Consider the following 23756-nt stretch of genomic DNA (forward strand, 5'->3'; position numbering starts at 1 on the left):
TAGTCAAGTGTCTGTTCGAAGCTGAGGCGGGGGCTGCAGAAAGATGGCCGCTCGGCCGAGGCGCCGTTGTCACTCACTTTATGCGATGCTGTCGCAGGGTAACGTTTGTGATGGCGCCAAGAATTCAACTGAGGAACTCTCTTGTACAACTTCTATGGAGTGGGACACGCAGGTGGTGAACGGGTCCTCGCCGCTTGGCCCCGCAGGCTTGGGGGCGGAGGAACAGCCATGCAGACCGCAGCTGCCGTCGTGGCTGCAGCCCGAGAGGTGCGCCGTGTTCCAGTGTGCACAGTGCCACGCAGTACTCGCTGACTCTGTGCACCTCGCCTGGGACCTGTCGCCGTCCCTCGGGACCGTGGTATTCTCCAGTGAGTGGGGACGGAGTCTGAAGAAGACAGGAGGAAGGCGGAGAGGGTGTTCCCGCTTTGTCACGGGATGGTTGAGAGCAGGGTGGTGAAGAAAATGGGGTGAAGATTTGTAAGGAAATTAACGCCTTTGCCAAGAGTGGGGGCAACTTTTCATGTTTTTTGTGGCCATGGTGAATCTGTTTGTAGCGGGTAGGTTTTCCTTTTCAAGGCTTCACAGATATTCATTCTGACCTCTATTTATTTACCCAGGAGTCACAAACAACGTGGTTTTGGAAACTCCCTTCCTAGTTGGCATTGAAGGTTCGCTCAAAGGCAGGTATGTACTGAGAGTTCTCCTTTGGTTTCTAGCCCCTATATTAATAACACGGAGAAGCGGGGAACCGACGTGCACAAAGGAACAAGAAAAGTTTATTCTATCCATACAGTGTATTTGAGGGATGTTCCTTTTACCTGTTTGAGACTTGTAGGAACTTGTCAGTGAAATGGAAAAGTTGGTTGTAGTTGTGTGCACATTTTAACATCTTTCTGAGGGCCACATCTCCCTAGTGGTTTGTGCAAGGGAAGTGAGGCTAAGAAAGTAATGTCCAGTAGGGAAAAAGGGAGAAAAGTACCTTTTGGTGTGTAGCGAGAATCACTATAAACTACAATCCTTTGAGATAAGTAAAACTTTTAAATTTGTATTTTATCTGCAGTTCGTAATAAGCCATGGCAGGACTAATTCTTCTGTAACCTGGGAACCTGGGGAAAAACACAAGTTGAATCTTATGTACTTGAATACTGCAGGGTAAACTCTGCATCCAGTCTCTGCTGTGATCTACAAGTGAACACAAAATACTCAGATAATTTATTATTAGAAGGCTCCTCAATTTTGAGTGTTGGCTTTAACGGCAAGACAGTTCATTCTGACCACAGTTTGGTTCAGTTTTTGGGTTAAAGTACGGGAATTGTTACTTTACCCAGTAATTGGAAAGACCTTTGCAGCTCCCTTTTCCCAATTGAAAGATACTTACCAGAGTGTCCTCTTCCCACCTAAAGGGAACAGGTAGGAAAAGAGTGGTGGCTTGCTTGGAATTGGGTCATTTGGGGCCAGAAGCAGATGTTCTCCAAATATCTTCTTAAAGTAGGATAAGGCATCTAGGCACTTGGTATCCAGTACTGTGACCATTAGCCACATGTAGCTATTGAGTACTTACAATGTGGCCATCCTGAATTGAGAAATGCTATGAGTGTAAATATACACTAGATTTTGAAGACTTAATACAAAAAAATTAATAGTTTAAAAATATTGATGACATGTTGAAATGATATTTTTGATATATTGGGTAGCATAAAATGTATTAAGGCTAATTTCACCTGTTCCCCTGAATTTAACAAGACTAATAGAAAATTTTAAATTACTTATGTGCCTCACATTATGTCCCTTTTCGGCAGTACTGATGTAGATGGTTTAGAAAACACTGGAGGGAAATTCCCATGTGTTTGTATACTTTTAGAATAAGGAGAGCCATGGGACTTGGTAGGAAGAGATTTATTATCAGGAAATGGTTCCTGTGATTATGGAGGGTGAGAATTCCCAAGAGCTGTAGTTGGCAAGCTGGAGACACAGGAGAGCCAGTGGTTTAGATCTAGTCCAAGTCCATAAGCCTGAGAACCAGGAAAGCCAAAGGTGTAACTTCCAGTCCAAAAGCCAGAAGGGTCTAGACAGAAGAAGAGCCTACTTTTCAGTTCAAGTCCAAAGGCTAAGGAAAAAACCAATGTTCCAGCTTAAATCAGTCAGACAAGAGGAGTTTCCCCTTATTCCTGAAAGGGTTAGCCTTTTTGTTCTAATTCATCAGACCTTCAGCTGATGAGATGAGGGCCATCCCAAATCAGTCTACTGATTCAAATGTTAATCTCATTCAAAAACACTCTCACAAACACGTTCAGAGTATTTGACCTAACTGGGCACCATATGACCTAGTTAAGTGGACACATAAAATATAACTATCACTTGTTAACTTGGCAGCCACACGCATTTCCTAAAACCATACGAGACTGCAAATAAAGACAATACCAAGGTCATAATTCTAACATGTTACAACTGTCCTGCATACAACTGAAAACATACTAATCCCTTCTCTGGAAGAGGAAATAAAGTCCTTGAGTGATGTTTACATTTCTCCTTGATATCTCATAATTTATACTGTAAAGTAAAATTAATATAGTTTGATATAGTATGATATAATAGTATGATCTTATGTTACACAGTAAGGGAATAAGAGAGAAGAAAAGAGATAAACATGCAAAAACACAGACATACTCATAACTAAGGAGGAAATACTCATGACAATCACAGTCCTCATTTCTGTAACTGGTTACTAGGTCATAGCTGATATTTATAACTAACTTCTTCCACTACCCATATATATCCCCTTGCCTTCAGCAAGCACTCAGCTGGTCATAGTTCTTTGGTGTGGTAATGCATACCTTCATTTTGAAGGACTTGAGCCATTAGCAGACTAATATTCAATGAAATATGTTATATTGCACACACAAGCATATTTTGGGAATTTTTTTCACATTTTGCTCTGTTCCATATATTAGTTTCTCTGAGACATTTTTCTATAGGTACTGTGATTTGTCTGATACCATTAATTCCTGCATAGGAATTAATTTAAATTAATGCAACTTTCTTTCTTTTTTTTTTTTTAAAGTTTATTTATTTATTTTGAGAGAGAGGGAGAAAGTGGGAGAGGGACAGAGAGAATCCCAAGCAGACTCTGCACTGTCAGCGCAGAGCCCAATGTGGGGCTCAAACTCATGAACTGTGAGATCATGACCTGAGCTGAATATCAAGAGTTGGATGCTTCACCGACTGAGCCACCCATGTGCCCTGATGCAACTTTATTTCATGGCTTGCTTTTTGGTTACTATACTCACAAATATACAGTACTACATGTGTGGTATGGGACTTAATTTACCAATGAATTTGGGATATTATGTTTATTTTTTTTAGTGTCCGTTGACATGAATTTTTTTTAGTCAAGTGATTTTTATACTCTATTAATGCAATTTTACTGCATAATATATTATGTTTACAAAAATAATTTTTTCCTGTATCAAGCTACTTTAAAATTATTTTCAAGGGGTGCCTGGCTGGCTCAGTTGGAAGAGCTTGTGACTCTTGCTCTTGGGGTGGTGAGTTCAAGCCCCATATTGGGGGTAGAGACTACTTAAATAAATCAATTTTAGACTGAGAGAGAAAACACACGCAGTAGAGGGAGAGGGAAAGAATCTTAAGCAGGCTCTGTGCCCAGTGTGGAGCCCAACATGAGACTCGAGCCCATGACCCTGAGATCATGACCTGAGCTGAAATCAAGAGTTGGACGCTTAACTGACTGAACCACCTAGGAACCCCAATAAGTAAAAAATTTTAAAAAAAAAATTGTTTTCAGTACATGCATGATGAAACACACTTAGTTTTTTTCTTAAAACATTTCTTTGTATTATTTGAATATGTCTTACACACCAGCAAATATGGTTAGTGAGTTACCCAAGTGGTGTAACTGTTTCCTCATCCAGTAATCTTTCAGAGGATAAAAAAAAAAAAAGAAAAAAAATAGATGCCTTGGCTAGGGTAATAAGATTCCCCCCCCCCCCCCCCCGCTCTATTGGCATTTTGTCTGGGTATTTTTAAGTTAATTTTTTGTTACATCTGCATAAGAAAATTCTTGATTTGAGTTCTATTAATTGTTTAGTAAGCCCCAATCAATTTAATTATTTTCCTTATACTGGAAATTGGTTTGATGGTAGCTAATTTGTATGGTTATGTGTAGTTTGTGGGGTTTTTTGTTTATTTATTTTTGAGAGAGAGAGAGAATCCCAATCAAGCTCTCCTCTGTCAGCACAGAGCCCAAGGCTCCTGAGATCCTATCATGACCTGAGCTGAAATCAAGAGTCAGAGGCTTAACCTACTGAGCTACTCAGGCGCCCCTGGTCATGTATAGTTTTATATGTTTAAATATTAATCTGATTAGTTAGCTCTTTTTCTGCTTTTCAAATGTAAATTATTCTATTGAACTGACAATTATACATCCATAATTGCTTTTGTGGCCAGAATCCACAAGAGAATCTGTAATCTAGGATGTAATTTTATTAAAACCTGAGTTAACCTTTTATGAATGTGACATTTCTTCAGGCTCGGTCCTATTATAGCATAGTTTTTAGGAGACATAGTTTCCAGAGACTGGTTATTTTATATTTCTTCTCTGATTTTTTTTCTTACCCATATTCCATTTTTTCCTCTAGCATTTACAACCTTTTATTCTGTACTTCCTGTGGGATTCCCATTGGTTTCCATTTGTATTCTACCCATGCTGCTCTGGCTGCCTTGAGAGGTCACTTCTGCCTTTCCAGTGACAAAATGATATGGTGAGTAGACTTAGACATTCTTTATCAAATACATGTTAAAAGAACTTCCTGAAAAAACAGAATGTGTGTACCAAAGAAAATGCTAAAGCCAGGCATTGTCGTTTACACAAAAAGATGGGCAGTGGGACCAAAATAAAGTCTCATAATGTTATGCTCATTTTAGATGTCTTGTAATCATACCATGTCTTATTAATCATACCTTGGAATAAATGAGAGGATATTCTTTCATTATAGAAACTTCTGGAATGTAAGCTTTTGCAAAATAATGTTGTAATAGACACTTACTGATTTGTGCCCAGCCTCTGTTTCTCTCCCCATAGAGTGGGACCTTGTATCCTTATTTTTATCGTGTGTGATAGATATCATTCCCAGGTGATGGGATCAAGAATGAATACCTCACCTAAGCTAAGCAAATTAGGCTTTCTACTCTAGGAATTTGAAATAAGGACCCAGAGACATTGGTCATTTGTAAATGGTACTGGTGCTGAAGTTGGGAAATGAAAGCTCTAGGTTTAGGATAGCTATTTTCTATGTTGTACATGTAGATGCAGAGAAATCTTGTCTGGAGAAAAGAATGATGCAGATAGATACCCACAGGAAGGTAAAAAAAAAAAAAAATACTGACCATGTGGCCTCATAGAATCAGACAAAGTACACTACTTATTTTTCCTTCTTATGTAGTACTTTTGATATTTCTTTATCTTCCTAATACTACTTTCACTTAAGCTTACTTACTTACTTACTTACTTATTTATTTATTTATTTATTTTACATGTATTCATTTTTGAGAGACAGAGACAGAGCACAAGTGGGGGAGGGGCAGAGAGAGAGGGAGACACAGAATCCGAAGCAGGCTCCAGGCTCTGAGCTGTCAGCACAGAGCCTGACGTGGGGCTCGAACCCATGAGCTGTGAGATCATGACCTGAGCCGAAGTTGGACGCCCAACTGACTGACCCACCCAGGCACCCCTACTTTTTTTTTTTTAAAGCTTACTTTTTTAATGTTTATTTTTTGAGAGAGTGCACACGTGTGCAAGCTCAGGGGAAGAGCAGAGAAAGGAAGACAGAAGATCAGAAGCAGGCTCTGTGCTATCAGCACAGAACCTGATGTGGGGCTCAAACTCACGAACCCCTGAGACCATGACCTGAGCTCAAGTCGGACCCTTAACCAACTGAGCCACCCAGGTGCCCCTCACTTAAGCTTTTTTGTTTATTATAACAAATTGAAACATCTATTATAGTCTTTTCTTGATCATTTAAAAAAAAAAGTGGGGGAGGGTTGCCTGGGTGGCTTAGTCGGCTGTGCGTCTGACTTTGATTTCAGCTCAGGTCATGTTCTCATGGTTCGTGATAGAGCCCCATGTCAGGCTATGTGCTGACAGTGAGGAACCTGCTTGGGATTCTTTCTTTCCCTCTCTCTGCCCCTCCCCTGTGTGTGCACGTTCTTTCTCTCTCTCAAAAATAAATAAACATTGGGGCTCATGGGTGGGTCAGTCAGTTGAGTGTCCGACTCTGTTTTGGCTCAGGTAATGATCTCACAGTTCGTGGGTTCGAGTCCCACATCGGACACTGTGCTGGCAGCAGGGAGCCTGCTTGGGTTTCTCTCTCTCTCTGTCTCTCTGTCATAAATAAACATTTAAATTAAGTAATTTAAAAAAATAGCCATTGATGACCTACTTTATGTGTTTATGCCAGATATTAAGCTTACCTCACTTGAGTTCTTAATAGAAGAACACTGGGTCTCAGAGAGGGGAGCTGAGATTTTAATCTGTCTTAACACTAAAACTCATTTTCCTTTCATTGAACATGAAGTTTCCTTTTTCTCTTTTTATGTTTTTACTTATTTTTGAGTTAGAAACAGCATGAGTGGGAGAAGGCCAGAGAGGGAGAAAGAATCTGAAGCAGGCTCTGCACTGTCAGCATGGAGCCCATTGTGGCTCAAACTCACAAACTTCATGACCTGAGCCAAAATCAGACCCTTAACCAACTGAAGCACCCAGATGCCCATCCTTTTTCTCACTTAATGTGCTTAGATAGGTGTTTCTAGGTGAGTTTTGGGTGACTAAACAATAAAACTCATAAAGCCCATCTTTCATTCACAAGGTTGTTCAGTGTGCATTAGGTATACTATTTGTTCCTCGGTGCAGTTTTTTTTCTTTACTGCAAATTTTCAACAGAAAATATATACTTCAGATGGATTGATAACTTACTTTCATTTTCTAATTTCTTAAGTAATTTCTTTAAAAAAATTTTTTTTAATGTTTATTTGTTTTTGAAAGAGAGAGAGAGAGACAGAACACAAGTTGGGGAGGGGCAGGGAGACAGGGAGACATGGAATCTGGAGCAGGCTCTAGGCTCTGGGCTGTCAGCACAGAGCCCAACACGGGACTTGAACCCCCCAGACCGCGAGATCATGACCTGAGCCAAAGTTAGACCCTTAACCTACTGAGCCACCCAGGCACCCCAAATAAGACCTAAGTTTAAAGAGGGTGAAAAGTTATTTCTAACTGTGTGCTATTAGTAACCTCAAGTCTTCTTCAGAAAGTTATAAGTAGTTGTTCCAGGTGAGCTGTAATTGAGTTTTTGCAGAAGGAAGTTAAGTTTTTAGTAACAAAAATTTTTAATGTAAATTTTAAAAGTATAATAGGATTTTAAGTAATTTCTTTAAAATAAGGAGTTGGGACTCAAAGGTCAATATATTCTTTCTGATTAAGTAGAAATTAGGAAAGTATAGGTAGCACAAGTCTGGAAAGATAATAAATCTATGTGTGTCAGAATGAATTTGGTTGCTAGGAAAAATTAAACCTGACTGATGGTGGCTTTAACAAGTAAGGGTGGGGGTGGTTGGCCACCCCAGGAGTCTTCTAGTGGCTTAGCCACCATAGAGCTCTGGGTGAGCATCTCTGGTTTTCTCGGCCTTTTCTTCTTGTAGGCTGTGACAGTTATAAGCATTACATTCAGCTTATAGACAATAGCATCCCCAACTGGAAGGAAAAGGATATGGGAAATGGGAACACAGTGAATGGTCTCTTTAGCAAAAATTTCCTTATTATTGGCCAAACTATGTCCCATGATTGCCTTAAGGCAGGAGAGGAAATATGTGATAGTGGAGAGTAAGATTGCACACTTGGCTCAGAGCAGTTATTATTCATCTCCTACTATTGGGCATACTCCTGCCCTAAATGAAATCTGGGTTCTGTTAGCCAAAAACAAGTTAGGAATGGCTACTGGATAGGCAACCAACAGTGTTGTCACAATATGATTACTTTTCTTCTAACTGCTACACGATCTACTGGTGGACTGTGAGGCTTATACTCATCAGAATTCCTCATAGGACCCTGGTTTTTGTCTTTAGTTTGTTGTGGGGTTATTTTGTCTCCTGGCTGGCAAGGGGTGAGATAAAACACACAGTCTCTCTGATTTCTTAGTTGAGGATTTGTTTTTCCTAAAAGACACATTATGAATGCTGAAATGGAAATCTGTAAGAAGGTGGTCCTTGCCTGACATGTTATTTTAGAGGGCAAGTTTGGTTCACTAATAATCTTATCTGTAGTATGATACTAATATTTTCTTTCTATATTTTCTATCCAGCTATCTCTTAAAAACAAAGGCCATAGTAAATGCATCTGAGATGGATATTCACAACTTATCTCTACCAGAAAAGATTGCAGAGGTAAAATTTCATGATGGTTGTATATTTACTATAATACAGGCATACCTCAGAAATATTGTGGGTTCAGTTCTAGACCACCAGAATAAAACAAATACCATAATACAAAGCAAGTCACATTAATATTTTGGTTTTCCAGTGCATATAAAAGTTATGCTTATACCAAACTGTAGTTTACCTAAGTGTACAATAGCATTTTCTAAAAAAAACAACATGCATGCCTAAAAATTCTTTGGTAAAGGGACTAAATAGCAGAAGAAAAGAGAAAGAAGTAGAAAAAATGTCCCAGGAAATAGTTGAAAAATTCCCAAATTTGATGAAAAACATAAATTTCCATATCCAAAACCTCAATGAGCCCCAGGTAGGATAAACACAGAAGAGATTTATTTATACCCCAACATATCATAGTAAAAATGTGGACAAAAAAAAAATCTTGAAAGCAGCAATAGAGAAATGATTCACCAATCCAAGGGTACCCCCAAACAAAGGAGAGGCTCTAGAGTTACTTGTTTAAGTCATAGTTCCTGATGAATTTTGATTGTTTTTGTATCTTGGATGATAAAAATGAGATTTAGTGTATGGTGCAAATTATGTCAGAAATAAGACTTTTGCTAACCCGACTTCAACAGATATCCTCCGTAATTCTGTATTTCATATTTTATGCTGAATAATACCACTAAGTTTGGTTCTAGATATAGCTATTCATAGGTGAAAGAACTATTGAAAATTGTCTAATTACACCAAACATATGTTCTTAACAAGGCTACTTTTGAAGACCATTGGCAGAATATCAAACAAAAGCATTTGTTACCGGAAACAAAGGAAAAAAGTTAGATTCTTGCCACTAGGAAAGGAAAGGAAGACTAGTTGATGCTTCTCTCCGTAAGCTTTCTTACTCCACCTTATTCTGAATGTCTTCCTTTCCAGTATTTGGAGTTTAAACCTGGTGATAAGAGGTAGATAGGAGAGAGACTGAAGCAGTGACACTCAGCAATGGCTGGTCTTTTTTCACATGAACTTTGTATCTAAGGATCTCATTGTGCTCTGAGTTTGTACCATAAAGTTCTTTCAGAAATAGAAGAAACATATTTATGAAATATGTTGAGACATTGCCAACTCCCAATCACTAGTTTAAATTTGAAATGGCTTTTAGAATCACCAAATTGAGTGTTAAGCTTAAGATGCCCTGATACCTATTTTTTTTTTTCCTAGCTGAAAGAGAAGATAATGTTAACTCATACTCACTTAAATTCACTGATGAAGATTCTGAAGGAAGTAACTCCTGACCAGCCCAAGCCAGAAAACTGATCCAGAATCAGAGTTTAAGTATTAGGGTCGGTAAATAAATAAATTAATAAATAAATATTTTTTTTAAAGTATCAGGGTGAGTCCTTGTTGCTGTCTTCAACAACAGGTGCTGTTTGATCAATTCGCAAGAAAGATTGGCTTCAAGAATGGATGAGAAATGTGGTTTATTAGGATTTTGTCTAGGCCGATTGTCCAGATGATTTGTGAAGCCTGTTCTAGAAGATGAGAAACTAAAGAGCCTTCTGTCTAGCTTTTGTTTGCTTGTTTTAATGTTTATATATTTTGAGAGAGTGAGCAAGCATGAGCGGGAGAGGGGCAGAGACAGAGAATCCCAAGCAAGTTCCACACTGTGCTGTCAACGCAGAGCCTGGCATGGGGCTGGCTCCCACAACTGTGATATCATGACCTGAGCCGAAATCAAGAGTCAGACACTTAACCAACTGAGTCTCCCTGGCCTACCCTGTCTAGGTTTTATAGCTATTTGTCTTAAGAACTTATTTTAGCTTGTAAATTTCATGAATGTTTATTTCTGAAACCCTCTTTTGCTGCAAATTTAGGTTGATGGGGAGACAATGTCCCGTGAATGCTCTGATATAAAGATGTGCAGTTGTTAGGTAAAGACTGAGAAACCACGTTTTTTCTTATGTAAAATACAGGTACATACATATTTTATAGGTAATATTCAATAAGTTAACTGGAAAATATACAATTTATCTTTCTCTTTTCATTTGTAAACTGAGCTTAACCAGGTAATAAAGGAATGATAAACATCATTCACCAAAATGCTGTTTTTTCATATTTTGCTTTATGTAGCACATGGGTTCAGTAGCTTATCATATTATTCAATAAAGATATTGTACTAGCTTCTGGGGATAACAGTTAAGCCAAAACAGCCACTCTCTACCTGCACAGAGCTTATGGTCTCAACAGAGATGGACATTCAAATAACCACATGAATACATGTGAAATTACTAGTGTAGTAAGGATTTTGAAGAAAAGGGACATAGAGCTACAAGCACATACAGCATGTAACGGACCTGGTCTGGAGGTCAAGAAAGACCTCTCTGAGGAAGTGACATTTCAGCAGTGGTCTTACAGAGTAGGAGGTAATAAGGTAATGGAGGGAGAAACATGTGCAAAGGCCCTATAAGGTCCATAAAAGAAGGCCTGCAGGAGTTACACCAGTGGTCAGAAACCAGTGGTGCGAGGACTTACTGTCCTCCTGAAGGATGGTGGTTGTTATCACAAGAACAGTGGAAGCCCTTGAAGAATTTTAGAGGAAGCCTGTGATAGGATTGGTTTTACTTTTGTAGAACCTTATTATGGTTGTCTTGTGGAGCATGGGTTATAGGCTCAGCAAGCAGACCACTGAGGGACTGGCAAGAGCACAGTTGAGACATGATATAGCCAGGTTGACTTGGTTCAGCTGTAGCTAGCAGCATTTAAAAAAAATTTTTTTTTCCATTTTATACTACATAAAGGACATTTCCCTTTAAAAGTATTTTAAATTTGGGATGCCTGGGTGGCTCAGTTGGTTGAGTGTCCAACTCTTGATTTCGGCTTAGGTCATGATCTAGAGCTGTGGGATCAAGCCCTGTATCTGGTTCCACACTAAGCATGGAGCCTGCTTAAAATTCTCTCTCTCTCTCTCTCTCTCTCTCTCTCTCTCTCTCTCTCTCTCTCTCTCCTGCCCCTGCCCTGTTTGCACCCTCTTGCTCTAAAATTTAAAAATTTTAAACAAAATTCTGACTTGCTTTATGCTTTTGAGTTGCAAAATCTGATTCCATAAACAAGGGTGAAACCTCTGGCAACAAATAGTACCAGAAAAACTCTTATTTTCTACTCAAGAATGAGACATAAGAAATTAATACTGTATTGAATTATCCTGTTGTGTGTGTGTGTGGGGGGGTATGTTCTTATGTAGCTATTTTCCATAACCTCTGGATTTGCTGATTTGGCAGACAATTAGAAATTTAAATGCTCGAACTTTACATCAAATTAAGCTGGCTGGTTTTAAATAGGTTTTTTTCCCCAAATACAAATTATGTGCTTATTCTAGAAAAAAGTTCAAACATAGATGTATGACAGTGAAAACTACACTTCCTTTCCACCTTTAAAAAGCATGGGATAGCAAGCTAGAAAGTGAGCATGCTCTGGAACCAAACTATTTGGATTCCTATCACAATAGGATAGTGATACTTCTAGTGATATTTTAGATACTTCTAGCCATAAATGTAAAGAATTTACATAAGCTCTTCTTATAAAATAGGGATTAAAAACTAGGGCTGGTTTTTCCCTCTTCTGGAGATGGCATCATAGGCATTCACAATGGTCCAGCATTTGACATCCCATCTTATGCTGTCCTACAATACAGCCTCTAACAAAACTTAAGGTGTCCCAAACCCCTGGAATAGAATAATTTACTGTTACACCAAGGAGACTGGGAAGGCATCAGAATCAGCGTGTGGTGTGTGTGCTCAGGCTGGCTTCAAGGAGTTCATGCTGTGAGACCTACAGTTCTTAGGTTGTCTACAAGGAGAAAACAGCAGGGCCTAGGGTGGTTCCACATGTGCTAAGTGTGTTTGTGATAGGATCAAGCATGCTTTCCTTATTAAAGAGCAGAAAATCATTGTGAAAGTGTTGAAGGCACAAGCACAGAGTCAGAAAGCTAAATGAAAAAATGAAGCCTTTTGGTCTGGGGCGTCTGGCTCTCAAGGTCATCATCTCATGGTTTGTGGGCTCAGGCCCCACATTGGGCTCTGTGCTGGCAGCATGCAGCCTGCTTGGGATTCTCTCCTGCTTCCTCCTCTTGCTTTGTCTTTCAATATAAACTTGAAAAAAAATGTTTAAATCAAAAGGCTTGTTCTGTTAAAAAAAAAAAACAAAAACCAGGGCTGGGGGCACCTGGGTGGCTCAGTTGCTTAAGCATCCTACTCTTTATTTCGGCTCAGGTCATGATCTCGGTTTGTGAGTTCAAGCTCTGTGTCAGGCTCTGCACTGACCATGCGGAGCCTGCTTGGGATTCTCTTTCTCTGCCCCTCCCTTGTGCTCTCTCTCTCTCAAAATAAATTTAAAAAACCAAGAAACTACGGTTGTAGTGAAGAGTAAATGAATTAATGAATACATCTAATGTAATTACAGCAGTGCTTAGCACAAACTAAGTGTTCAATAATCTTTATGCATGTGGATATACATATATAGACATAAAGGCAGTTATATCTTTCACATTATTCTACCATCTGCTTTTGTCAACTTTCCATACCAGCCCATATGCAAATTATTTAGTATCTGCATGATTCAATGATATGAATATATCAGAATGTAACCATTTCTTATATTGGATCCTTGTATATATCTTTGCATAGTTGTACTGGTATTTCTGTAGGAGTGATTACTAAAATGGGCCAAAGGGCATATGCATTAATAATTTTGATATTATGCCTTCCATACACTAGTTGATACTCACAAATGGCTGAATTTTTAAACAACCCTTTTAAATGATACTTTTAGGTGGTATGAGTCCCTATGAAAGTCTAACAAACATCAATGACTGATATTAACAGATTCTAAGGCTACTTTGCTACAGTTTGTTACTGAGCATTGTATATATATTGAATAAAAGTATTTTCAGAATTCCATATAGTCATGAGAATAAAACTACATACTAAAGTTCCTCCTGAGTTGTAAGCATTTAAGCTCCTGAGTTAACAGAAACTATTTCCATTTTTGTAATCCCAACATCTAGTACAGTACCTGGGAATGGAGTGTATCAGTATATATCAGTGTGTGTTAGTCAAAAATCAAAAGAATTATTACATTAAGTAATCGTACCTCAAAAGCCACATAGCTTTTGTTCCTCTCCATTTGACAAGAGCCAATCCCAAGGAAGTTTGTAACATCTACTTTTTAAATTTTTTAATGTTTTTTTAATTAATTTTTGAGAGAGACAGAATGCGAGTTGGGGAAGTGCACAGAGAGAGGGAGACACAGAATCCGAAGCAGGCTCCAGGCTCTGAGCTGTCAGCACAGAGCCTGACATGGTGCTTGAACTCACAAACTGTGTGAGATCATGACCCGAGCCAAAGTCTGAATCTTAACCAACCTAGCCACCCAGGAACCCCTACTTTCTTTAAACTTGAAAACACTTTCCCCTAAATTAAGAAGCATCTCTTCTTACAGTGTTAAGCCTCTTTAGTTAAGGTAGCTAATGTTTAAATACTCAATGTAAAAGCATTTTAAATGTTATATATTTCAGATAGGAAGGATTCTCTGCAATAGTTTTATCATTATTGTACTTAGCTCAGTAATTCCTTACCAGAAACTAAACATTTGTTCATACCTAGCCCTAAAGGTGGGAATGACAAGAGTTTATTTTATTTTATTTTATTTTATTTTTAATTTTTTTTTCAATGTTTATTTATTTTTGGGACAGAGAGAGACAGAGCATGAACAGGGGAGGGTCAGAGAGAGAGGGAGACACAGAATCGGAAACAGGCTCCAGGCTCTGAGCCATCAACCCAGAGCCTGACGCGGGGCTCGAACTCACGGACCGCGAGATCGTGACCTGGCTGAAGTCGGATGCTTAACCGACTGCGCCACCCAGGCGCCCCGGGAATGACAAGAGTTTAAATGGGATGCCTCTTTGTTCAAATGGCTGCCAGTCCTCTTGGTCTACAGCAGAAACTGCTACAATAGGTTATCGACACCCAGGTCTTTTGTCTTTTCTGACATCTGGAGCCTACCTCAGCCTATGTCTCTGGTTTGGTTCCTCCCATCTTAGTAATCTGCATTATTAGAAATTACCTCTTCCAAGTAATGAGTGACACACAGTGAAGTTTCAGTGCATTCTTAGCCCATGCTGCTTTATTGCCAAAAAATATATATATACACACACACAGGTACAGAGTTTCCAACTCGTATAGCAGTTCCCTTTTACATCAAAGAATAACATTTCTTCTGAAATCCCAAGGATGCATAGATTAAAAAAAGCAAGCTGCCTTTTGTAATACTTTCAACATTCAATGAAATCCTTTTAACATTTTACCAATGGTGCAAGTGAAGAAAATGCAGAACAGCAAGTAAAAACAACTGTACTTGTAGGACAGTAAATAAAAATATGTGAATGATACCCTAATATGACTGTAAAGGATGGGTGGTTTTAAGGTAAGTGCCAAGACTATTACTGTTGTTGAAGGGCTGACGATAATGTATTGCCACAATACTGTTCTTATACCTGGGAGAAAACTGATGGCATGGCATACTATCACCAAAGGAGAAAAAACCTTTTGAAAATTGCAACCTTAAGAGATCTACTTTGATTTTAAAGGAGGTTTAGGAGTTAAGAGTTCCTAGAGAAATCTGTGATGCTTGGTTTTCCAACTATTTTAATATGCTTTTGTGGAATAATGGGAACAAAGAGAAACTTTCTTCGTATCTTTACTGGTTTCATTGGTTGACAACATTATCAATAAGTGGCAAAGAGAAAATTTATATATGGGATATGACATCTCACTTCCTATACTTAAGTGGAGACTAAACACTGCAATGACTATAAATATAATTCAGTTCTGAACTACTAGAAAGTCACAATTCCCACTTAAGCATTCCTAAAGGTATTTAGACCAAAACCCCACAGCAAACAGGTTAAAATGACTTTAGAAAAATTATTTTTCAATCAAACAGGAAACTTGGGAGAGGCCTAGTGAGAATCATCTATTCTAATTCTGAATTCTCTTCTGTTTAGGCCACTCAGATATGAATTCCATTTGTACATTATTTTTCACGATCATTTGCACTTATAATGGCTATTTCTAAGGAATATTCTCAAAAGTTTTAAGCTATCACAACAAACTGATCTATTTTCCACATCAAGTAAGAAAATGAATGGCAAGGATTTTTGTTGTTGTTTTTATGAGAAAACCTGTTCCTGTTCACCTGGGATCAAAAGCTTTAGGCAACAAATTATGCAGTCTAAGCAAAAGATCATGGATAAAGCCCTGGCTATAAATTTTAAAAACACAATACATTTATATAATATAGTAACAAAAGAGAACCCAAGTCACAGATTTGTCAACATTTTTAGCACTGTTTCTACAAAATCGAACAGTCTCCTTTGCGGGAACCTTTATGACTGGTCAGTACCAGTACCATTCAGAAGAGTTGGCTGGTTACCTGAAAATGCTGGAATATCTGAAATAGGATACTGAATTCCAAGATACTAGTTTTAAGAGATCCAAACTTAAGCCACATAAATTTTATCACACAAATCCCCATACTTAACATTACTTTCTATAATCTACACTGGTATTCCCTACTTTCCTACGCTTTCTGAAACTCTGCACCTTTCTGATTACTAGAGCCATAGCAGCTTATTTATTCATTCCACATGCTTAGTTTGTGCCTTAGTTTCGTTTTTAAACATGCTTGGGGACTAAGGGAAGCAGGCAAGAGGTGAGAGGGTGAGCACTGTCATGCTCTCTATTCCTGACAGTTTGAATGTCTTGTGGTCGCCCCTGTTTATCTTCTAGCTCCCATTTTCAATGGAAGTTATGATAATCTTTAATTAGAAAATGAAAACGAATAATCCAAACAGTAAATTCAGGCTATTGGTTTAAGTCTCTATTGCTTCATTAATAAATGCATATATATATGTATCTACTAGTCACCATATAACACTGGACATTTTCAGTCATGCATTAAAATATTAGTACTCTAAAATCAGAGTTACGGGCCTGCCACTCTTGGTTGCTTCCACTTTCATTCAGACCCAGTTTTAATAAACATTCAGAAAAGACCCCTTGATTCAGAGGAATTAGGAAAAATAACAAGCATGCATGCCAAATTTCAACTGAAAATGTGGGTTAATAAAGTGATTGCTTAGAAATGCAGGCAGGGCAGGTGCTCCACATCACAATGCTATCTCAATAGAGGTACAAAAGTCACACACAAAGAGGTTAAAATCAGGACCACTACTCAATTATAAAAGGCTTAATTGCAAATCCTGGCCCTTTTGGGTAAAGAATGCTGTAAAAACTCTGGGAAAAGAAAGAGAATTGAGCAGTTAAGTTTTCTTGGCCATTTATTGACACCTATAGCATAGAAGAGCATAGGTGGTGTAGTGATGAAGATGTTTTTAGGCAGAATGGTTTCTGATTCACATTAATGAGCTTTATCTGCACAGCCCCCTGGGGAAAGAGTTTATGAACAGCAGAGCTAATAAAATGTAAACTCAAAATCAATGCCCTGAAATTTAGCATAGACTTCTGCTTTTGAAAACTGTTGACCAAGGGATCCTTCCAAATAGGGTATGGTTAATAGCCAAGCAATGTTCTGAATAAACTAGAAGCGATTTGCTTGCAACAGCAGCACCATGAGAATGTAAACTCCTGGAGGCCAAGGGTCTCTTCATATTTTGCATATCACAGGTACACAAAGAGTAAACATGAGACCACAACATTAAAAATAACTGCATACTCAGAGACTACAAAAACTTGTAACACATTTTAGCATTTACAACTATAATGTGGCTGTTAAGAGTAGTCTTTAATTGTTCTAAGTAACTAAGTTGACATCACTATAATACACAGCGGTGTCCTCATGATCGTGCAGATGAGTGAATATTGCTTGGTTATTCCAATGTCTCTAACACCAACTGCTGGCGTAAGACATTAAAAGAGGAGCTATAATCAATTTAATATAGCCTTCTCCCCATCCTTTGGAGTTGCCATATAAGAATTAAATATTCAAGAGGCACTATTTTCTTAAATCCACTCCATTTTTAGTTTTTTCCCTGGGAAAACAAGGGAACATAGACCCAATCTTTTCAAGGAACTTCAAGGTGCTAATGGCCAAAATGAACTATTCCACTATTATAGCCTGATGTGAGGTGTGTGATTCCCCAGATCAAGAAACTAGTTTGCTGGGCTCTTTATTAAATTAAAATAAACAGTCACAGGCCGAAGTCCTCAGCACAGCTACATCAGACAGGGTTTAAAAAACCAACATACTGTGTTTGGCTATTCCCTTCAACCCTTTGCTTTACATCTTTAAATTCTAACTCCCCTACCACTCCCTTACCACAGCCATAAGGAAAACCCAGCTATCCAAGTTCTTGGCTTGTTTTTAACCCAAACATACACACACAACAAACTTTTCATTTTTTAAAATGCACCCGGAAAACTAATGGAGAAAAGAAGAGGTGACAAACAACAAAGTATGCTATTCTGTAGATGCCTGTTGCTGACAAGAACATCAAGCAAAGTCCCCACATGATGGCTTCAGTGGAGCTACATCAGTAGTACATTTGTTTCCAGGTTAACCACTAGAAAAATTTCATTCAATGGCTCTAACCCTCTGCTTTAGGAAACAAATAGGGTCTCTAACCTTTAAACTTACACAAAAGTTGCTAATTCTCACACAATGATATATTCATATACATTCAGTTTTATAAGTACCTTTTATATGTTCTTTGTCTAAAACATCTTTTTCCTTTTGTGCAACTCTGTTGATCGCAGAGCTTCACAACCTCAAGTAATAATATTTATTCAACTGTACAACTTTGCTAATACAATTTACTATACATGCAAAACTGTTATTGCTACTAAAATTCTACCTCTTGAAAATTATTCATTTTATGGCTTTTATTTTTTATTTTTTGCAATAGGAAGTATCCTTTCCTATATACTGTGCTATTTTGATATTTTGCATTCATTACCTTTTCAGAGGTATTTTTAAAAATGTTTAAATGCTTTTCAGAAATGGATTCTCCCAGGTAATAAACTTCTTGAGCCAAGAGTACAACTACTTTAAATACACTATGAGAATCTAAACCTGGGTCCCTGGATATCTGCTGCTGCAAAGTCTATTTGTTTAAGCTTGCTTCTGTACAGGAGACATACCTCATTAGTTTTGCATTTCACATCATGGTAACTGTAGAACCTGTGTCAATAAATCCTGAACTCTCAGAATACTGAGTTTTAAAAATCACCTCAGAAAACTGCCCTTCCAAGTTCTCAAGGCAGCTTTTAGAGGTAGGAATTTCTCTTCCACAGAAAGCTACCTTAGGCTTTCAGAACAAAACTTTTATTTCCACAAGGAAAGTAGAAAAAAGTGAAAGCTGTCTGAGGTGGCTTACTCTATCTAACCAAGCAAAATAGACAGTTATTACAGGGCAACCTGGGTAAGCTCTATCTAGCTACATTCCAATTCTCATAAAAAGGTCTGGAATCCCATCAACACACAATTCAGATTCTGAAACAGGAAAAGCCCGTGACAAATTAATGAAGGACACTGAACTACTGACCAGTGTTCTTCGGTAACAAGTAGCATGCTGCAGACAGGAAATGTAAATTGTCTGCAGATTAGAAAAGCACTTGATTAACATAGCATCTGAGTAACACATGCAAAATATAAAAGAATTTCTTGATGCAAAAGGAGTGGATTAAATAATAATAAACCTACGAGACACACAGTGTGAAAAAACCTAAGAACAGTTTCATCTCAAACAGAGCAAAAAAGCAGAATCATGAAATGGGGACTCATTTTGATTTGAGGCTTCTTAAGACACAAGGGCAGCTGGTTTCCAGCTACCTCAGAGAAAGCTTAAATAACCTCAAACATAGTATTTCACATTGTGATCCCACATTTCTATTCATAAATGAGTCTTTTTGGCCTTAATCGTCTTTCCCCAGAGAGAAGATCACGATTGAGATATTTATGAAAAAAGAAAAGGTCTCAATTTTCCACTCATTTTACACTATTGGTTATTATCAATAATTCATCCTGAAGTTTAAATTATTACTAGGCTCATGCACTAACCCCTAACATGGCACTACAATATGCTACCAAGCACTAATGCTTACAAAACTATACACATCTCAAAATGGAAGACATTGGTGATTTTGTTGTTCTTAAACAACTTGTAACATTTGTCCACAAGTATTAAAATATACATATATATATATTTCTATTGCACATATCCCGTTTTTGTTGAACTTTTTAAAAAGAAAAACAGCCAGGTGACATGGATGAACAAAGGGAACGAAGTAGGCATATTCTCGCCTAAAATTACAGCCTTTGCCATCAAGAAGGGGACAAAATAGACCAGGGGAGGGGGGGAATGTAGGTGTATTTAGTAAACCCTGGGCTAGTACAATTGGCATGTACCATTTTGGTAGATGCCATCTGGTGACAACAATTAAAGATGCAAGAACAACTTGAACGAGATCATTCAGCAGTGGTTCTTTTAGGTATGAAATAAAAAATACAAAGCAAATGGAGAAGATGAGTCTGATACATATTCAACAAGTGGGCCAGAGATGGTTTCACTGGTGCTGACTGTACAGAGTCCCTATCCCCTGGGCCAAATGACCCTACCCAAAACACTGCAAAAAGGACACAGGGCAGATGGATAACAGACAACAGAAGATATAAATTCTCAACATACCAGTGAGATTCATGTATGTAGGTTCCATTCTGTCTTTAACAATTCCAAAATACTAAAGGAAAATATAAGTTGGCTAAGAAGTCAGAGAAAAATTTAAGTTACCTTTATCCGAAGTTACTTCTATGCTTTACCACTCAGTATTTATCTTCAAAGGAAATTATACCTTATCTATATTACGTGAGTATTTTACGAAAAAGCTTTCTTATGACAATTCAAATAGTTTGACCAATTTAGCTAATCATTAAGAGTGCTCAACATTTCCCATTTTTGGTCATTTCCATCACTGCTAAATTTTGGTAAATCTGCTCTAAGTTTTCAGCATCACAGCATGTATGGCCCTAGGCAAATTCCCTAAGTCACAGATAGGATCTAAGAAAATGTGTTCTTAATTGCATCTAAGAAGTTTTAAGTTCTCTCTCACAAAGACCCATACGGTTTTATTCTTTTTATGTAAAGACCTGACAATTCAGACACTGGTCCTCTGTTGATCTGGAAGCAAGAACAGCTTTCTTTACACAATAGTCTGTTCATCACATGGTGCAGGTTTTAAGAGAAAGAAGGAAGATCCGTATTTCTTACTGAACTATTTTTCTTGCTTGAGGTTTTTTCCAGACCCTGAACTTCTTCTAAATCAACCACAAGTTTGGGAACATTGCTTTTGAGGTCCGTTCTCTGATGAGAAAGTTCAGTTCCAACTGCGTAAAGTTACCTGAGTCCCAGACCTGACAGCCTCACCTAGAAAAACAAACTAAACACTTGAGTACCCACCTTGGATCAAAGGAAAAAGGCTATTTAAATTTTTAGAAAAATCAAGCTACAGAATGTAAAATGCCATGAAGTCAGATGGAGCTGCATAAGGCATTTTTGCTTCTTTTTCTCAGGAGAAAGGAATCTTATGGAAACTCTTCTCATCCCCCTGCCCTCCATTCCTCCATGTCCAAAATTGAAGGCAGGTCATAATGTAGGATCCACCATATTTTCTGAACAGAAAAACCACTTAAGCCACTCTTCTTCCTGCCTTAGCAGTATGGAAAACCAAGTCTCAAGTGTTATGTAAGACTGCACAAAAAAGAATGAAGTGATTTGAAATATAACAGCCTCTCATCTGAGCTAGATGAACAGGGTTCCATCACTGGACTTGAAGTTGTTCTGTTTCCTTTTCCAACCTTTCAGTAAACCCAAGCATGGATTCACAGGGTTAACAAATGCATAATGTGGTCCAAAGACTTCTGAGACAGAAGCCAACAACAGCTTCCTTCTCTAAGAGAAAAATCCCTCTTCTCATCAAAATGTAGATTTACACATGTGAAAATGTGTAGTTTACAGAGACTCTGTTAACCCTGCAGTATCTTGTTTTTATGCTTCTTTATTACATCAAAGGTTTTATTGCAAAATTAGACCTTTGTTCTTTTCCAGCAAATGTACTTCACAGGATGAATTTAGATATTTAATATGTTAATTTTTAAGCATCTCTTTCATTTCATATTAGAACACATATTTGGAATTTACTCTTGCAGATTCAACTGTGCTTATGACAGTGGCTGAAACTGGAAGACATTAAAAAAAAAAACCTTATGTCATCCATACTTGCTATTTATTTAGTCTTCTTGTTTGGAACAAAAGGTAAAGAATTTAAAAAATGCCAACATCTAAGCACCTGTTTGAAATTAAACATCAGCCCCAGCTTCCAAAATAATTTCTTTATAATTAAGCAAAAGCAGAACATGCATGTCAGTTGCTTCTTTCTTCCTGGAGCGCTCAGCAAGACGACTGCATCCTAGGAGCTTCTCTATGTTGAATCTGAGAAGTGGAACCAAAAGAAAAGCAGCTTTTTCCAATCCATGGAGGTAAAACATGTAGAGAAGAGATATCCACATTTCAAGAATAGGGAAAGTGGCTGGGTAAAAGAAGAAGGACTACCTACTCCAGGAGAAACACAGAATACCTGGAAATACAAAATAAATTAAAAACAGGGAGGTTAAGACAGGTACTTCTGCATGAGCTTACTTTTAAAAATATTTAAAAACACATAGAAAATATATTTTAGATTACACACTGTCTAAAAGAAAATGTCCAACCGTAACATCGAATTCAGTATTGTCATCAGAAAAGCAGAAGCATTAGTCAGAAAAAATATATAAGCACAACAGAAAAAAATTACATTTATATAAAAACTTGTATTATAAAACAAGACACACACATATCCATTTCCTATTATGCAAATGGAGTAAGGTGCCTCAAGTTTTTATAGCCCTGATTCTACACAGAACATGTGTGTTTAAAAGCAAATAAACCTGGGGCGCCTGGGTGGCGCAGTCGGTTAAGCGTCCGACTTCAGCTCAGGTCACGATCTTGCGGTCCGTGAGTTCGAGCCCCGCGTCGGGCTCTGGGCTGATGGCTCAGAGCCTGGAGCCTGTTTCCGATTCTGTGTCTCCCTCTCTCTCTGCCCCTCCCCCGTTCATGCTCTGTCTCTCTCTGTCCCCAAAATAAATAAACGTTGGAAAAAAAAAATTTTAAAAAAGCAAATAAACCTTAAAAAAATAATAAAGTAATAAAAGCAGCTGTACTCCCAATTTGATAGAACTACTTGTACTCAAAGCTGTATCATCTTAGAGAGAAAATTTTTTTTAACGTTTATTTATTTTTGAGAGACAGAGACAGAGTACAAGTGAGGGAGGGACAGAGAGAAAGGGAGACACAGAATCCAAAGCAGGCTCCAGGCTCTGAGCTGTCAGCACAGAGCCCGACATGGTATGAACCTATGAACCGCTAGATCATGAGCTGAGCCAAAGTCGGACGCTTAACTGACTGAGCCACCCAGGCACCCCTGTATAATCTTTACTTTAAATTATCTTCCACAACTTAAGACTAACAGTGAACAATAAAAATTTTGTAAAATAGAGGCGCCTGGATGGCTCAGTCTGTGGAGCATGTGACTCTTGATCTCAGAGTCGTGAGTTCTAGCACCACGTTGCCTGTAGAGATTACTTAAGTAAATAAAACGTAAACTCTTTTTTTTTTTTTTAATTTTTAATGTTTATTTATTTCTGAGACAGAGCATGAGTGGTAGAGGGACAGATAGAGAGGGAGACAGAATCCGAAGCAGGCTCCAGGCTCTGAGCTGTCAGCACAGAGCCCGATGCGGGGCTCGAACTCACAGATGGTGAGATCATGACCTGAGCCGAAGTCGGTCGCTCAACGGACTGTGCCACCCAGACGCCCCAAACTTAAACTCTTAAATACAAAGAAGAGGGGCACCTGTGAGTTTGAGCCCCGCATCAGGCTCTGTGCTGACAGCTTGGAGCCTGCTTTGGATTCTGTGTCTCCTTCTCTCTCTGCCCCTCCCCCACTTGTACTCTGTCTCTATCAAAAATAAACAAATGTAAAAAAAAAAAATTTTTAGAAAAAGTACAGAGAAGAAACTGAGGGTTGATGGGGGGGCGGTGGGAGAGGGGGAAATGGGTAATGGGCATTGAAGAGGGCACTTGTTGGGATGAGCACTGAGTTTTGTATGTAAGCAATGAATCACAGGAATCTACCCCAAAAACCAAGAGCA

At 38.3% G+C, this 23756-nt stretch overlaps 1 protein-coding gene and 1 pseudogene across 1 annotated transcript; both read left to right on the top strand.

Moving 5' to 3' along the window:
* Positions 1–43: 43 nt before the first annotated feature.
* Positions 44–9827, top strand: OIP5 (Opa interacting protein 5). Its single transcript, XM_045449984.1, has 5 exons — positions 44–368; positions 618–684; positions 4656–4778; positions 8370–8451; positions 9661–9827. The coding sequence occupies exons 1-5, from the start codon at positions 44–46 to the stop codon at positions 9754–9756; spliced, it is 693 nt and encodes a 230-aa protein (XP_045305940.1). The 3' UTR covers positions 9757–9827.
* A 2123-nt stretch (positions 9828–11950) lies between these two features.
* LOC123583133 lies at positions 11951–12447 on the top strand (annotated as a pseudogene).
* The last annotated feature ends 11309 nt before the right edge of the window (positions 12448–23756 follow it).

The sequence above is a fragment of the Leopardus geoffroyi genome, chromosome B3 (assembly GCF_018350155.1).
Source record: "Leopardus geoffroyi isolate Oge1 chromosome B3, O.geoffroyi_Oge1_pat1.0, whole genome shotgun sequence".
NCBI classification, from domain to species: Eukaryota; Metazoa; Chordata; class Mammalia; order Carnivora; family Felidae; genus Leopardus; species Leopardus geoffroyi.

Coding starts and splice junctions, on each gene's coding strand:
- OIP5 (XM_045449984.1), top strand. CDS start 44: ATGGCCGCTCGGCCGAGGCGCCGTTGTCACTCACTTTATGCGATGCTG. Junction 4,779..8,369: donor TCCAGTGACAAAATGATATG/GTGAGTAGACTT, acceptor TTTTCTATCCAG/CTATCTCTTAAAAACAAAGG. Junction 8,452..9,660: donor TACCAGAAAAGATTGCAGAG/GTAAAATTTCAT, acceptor TTTTTTTCCTAG/CTGAAAGAGAAGATAATGTT.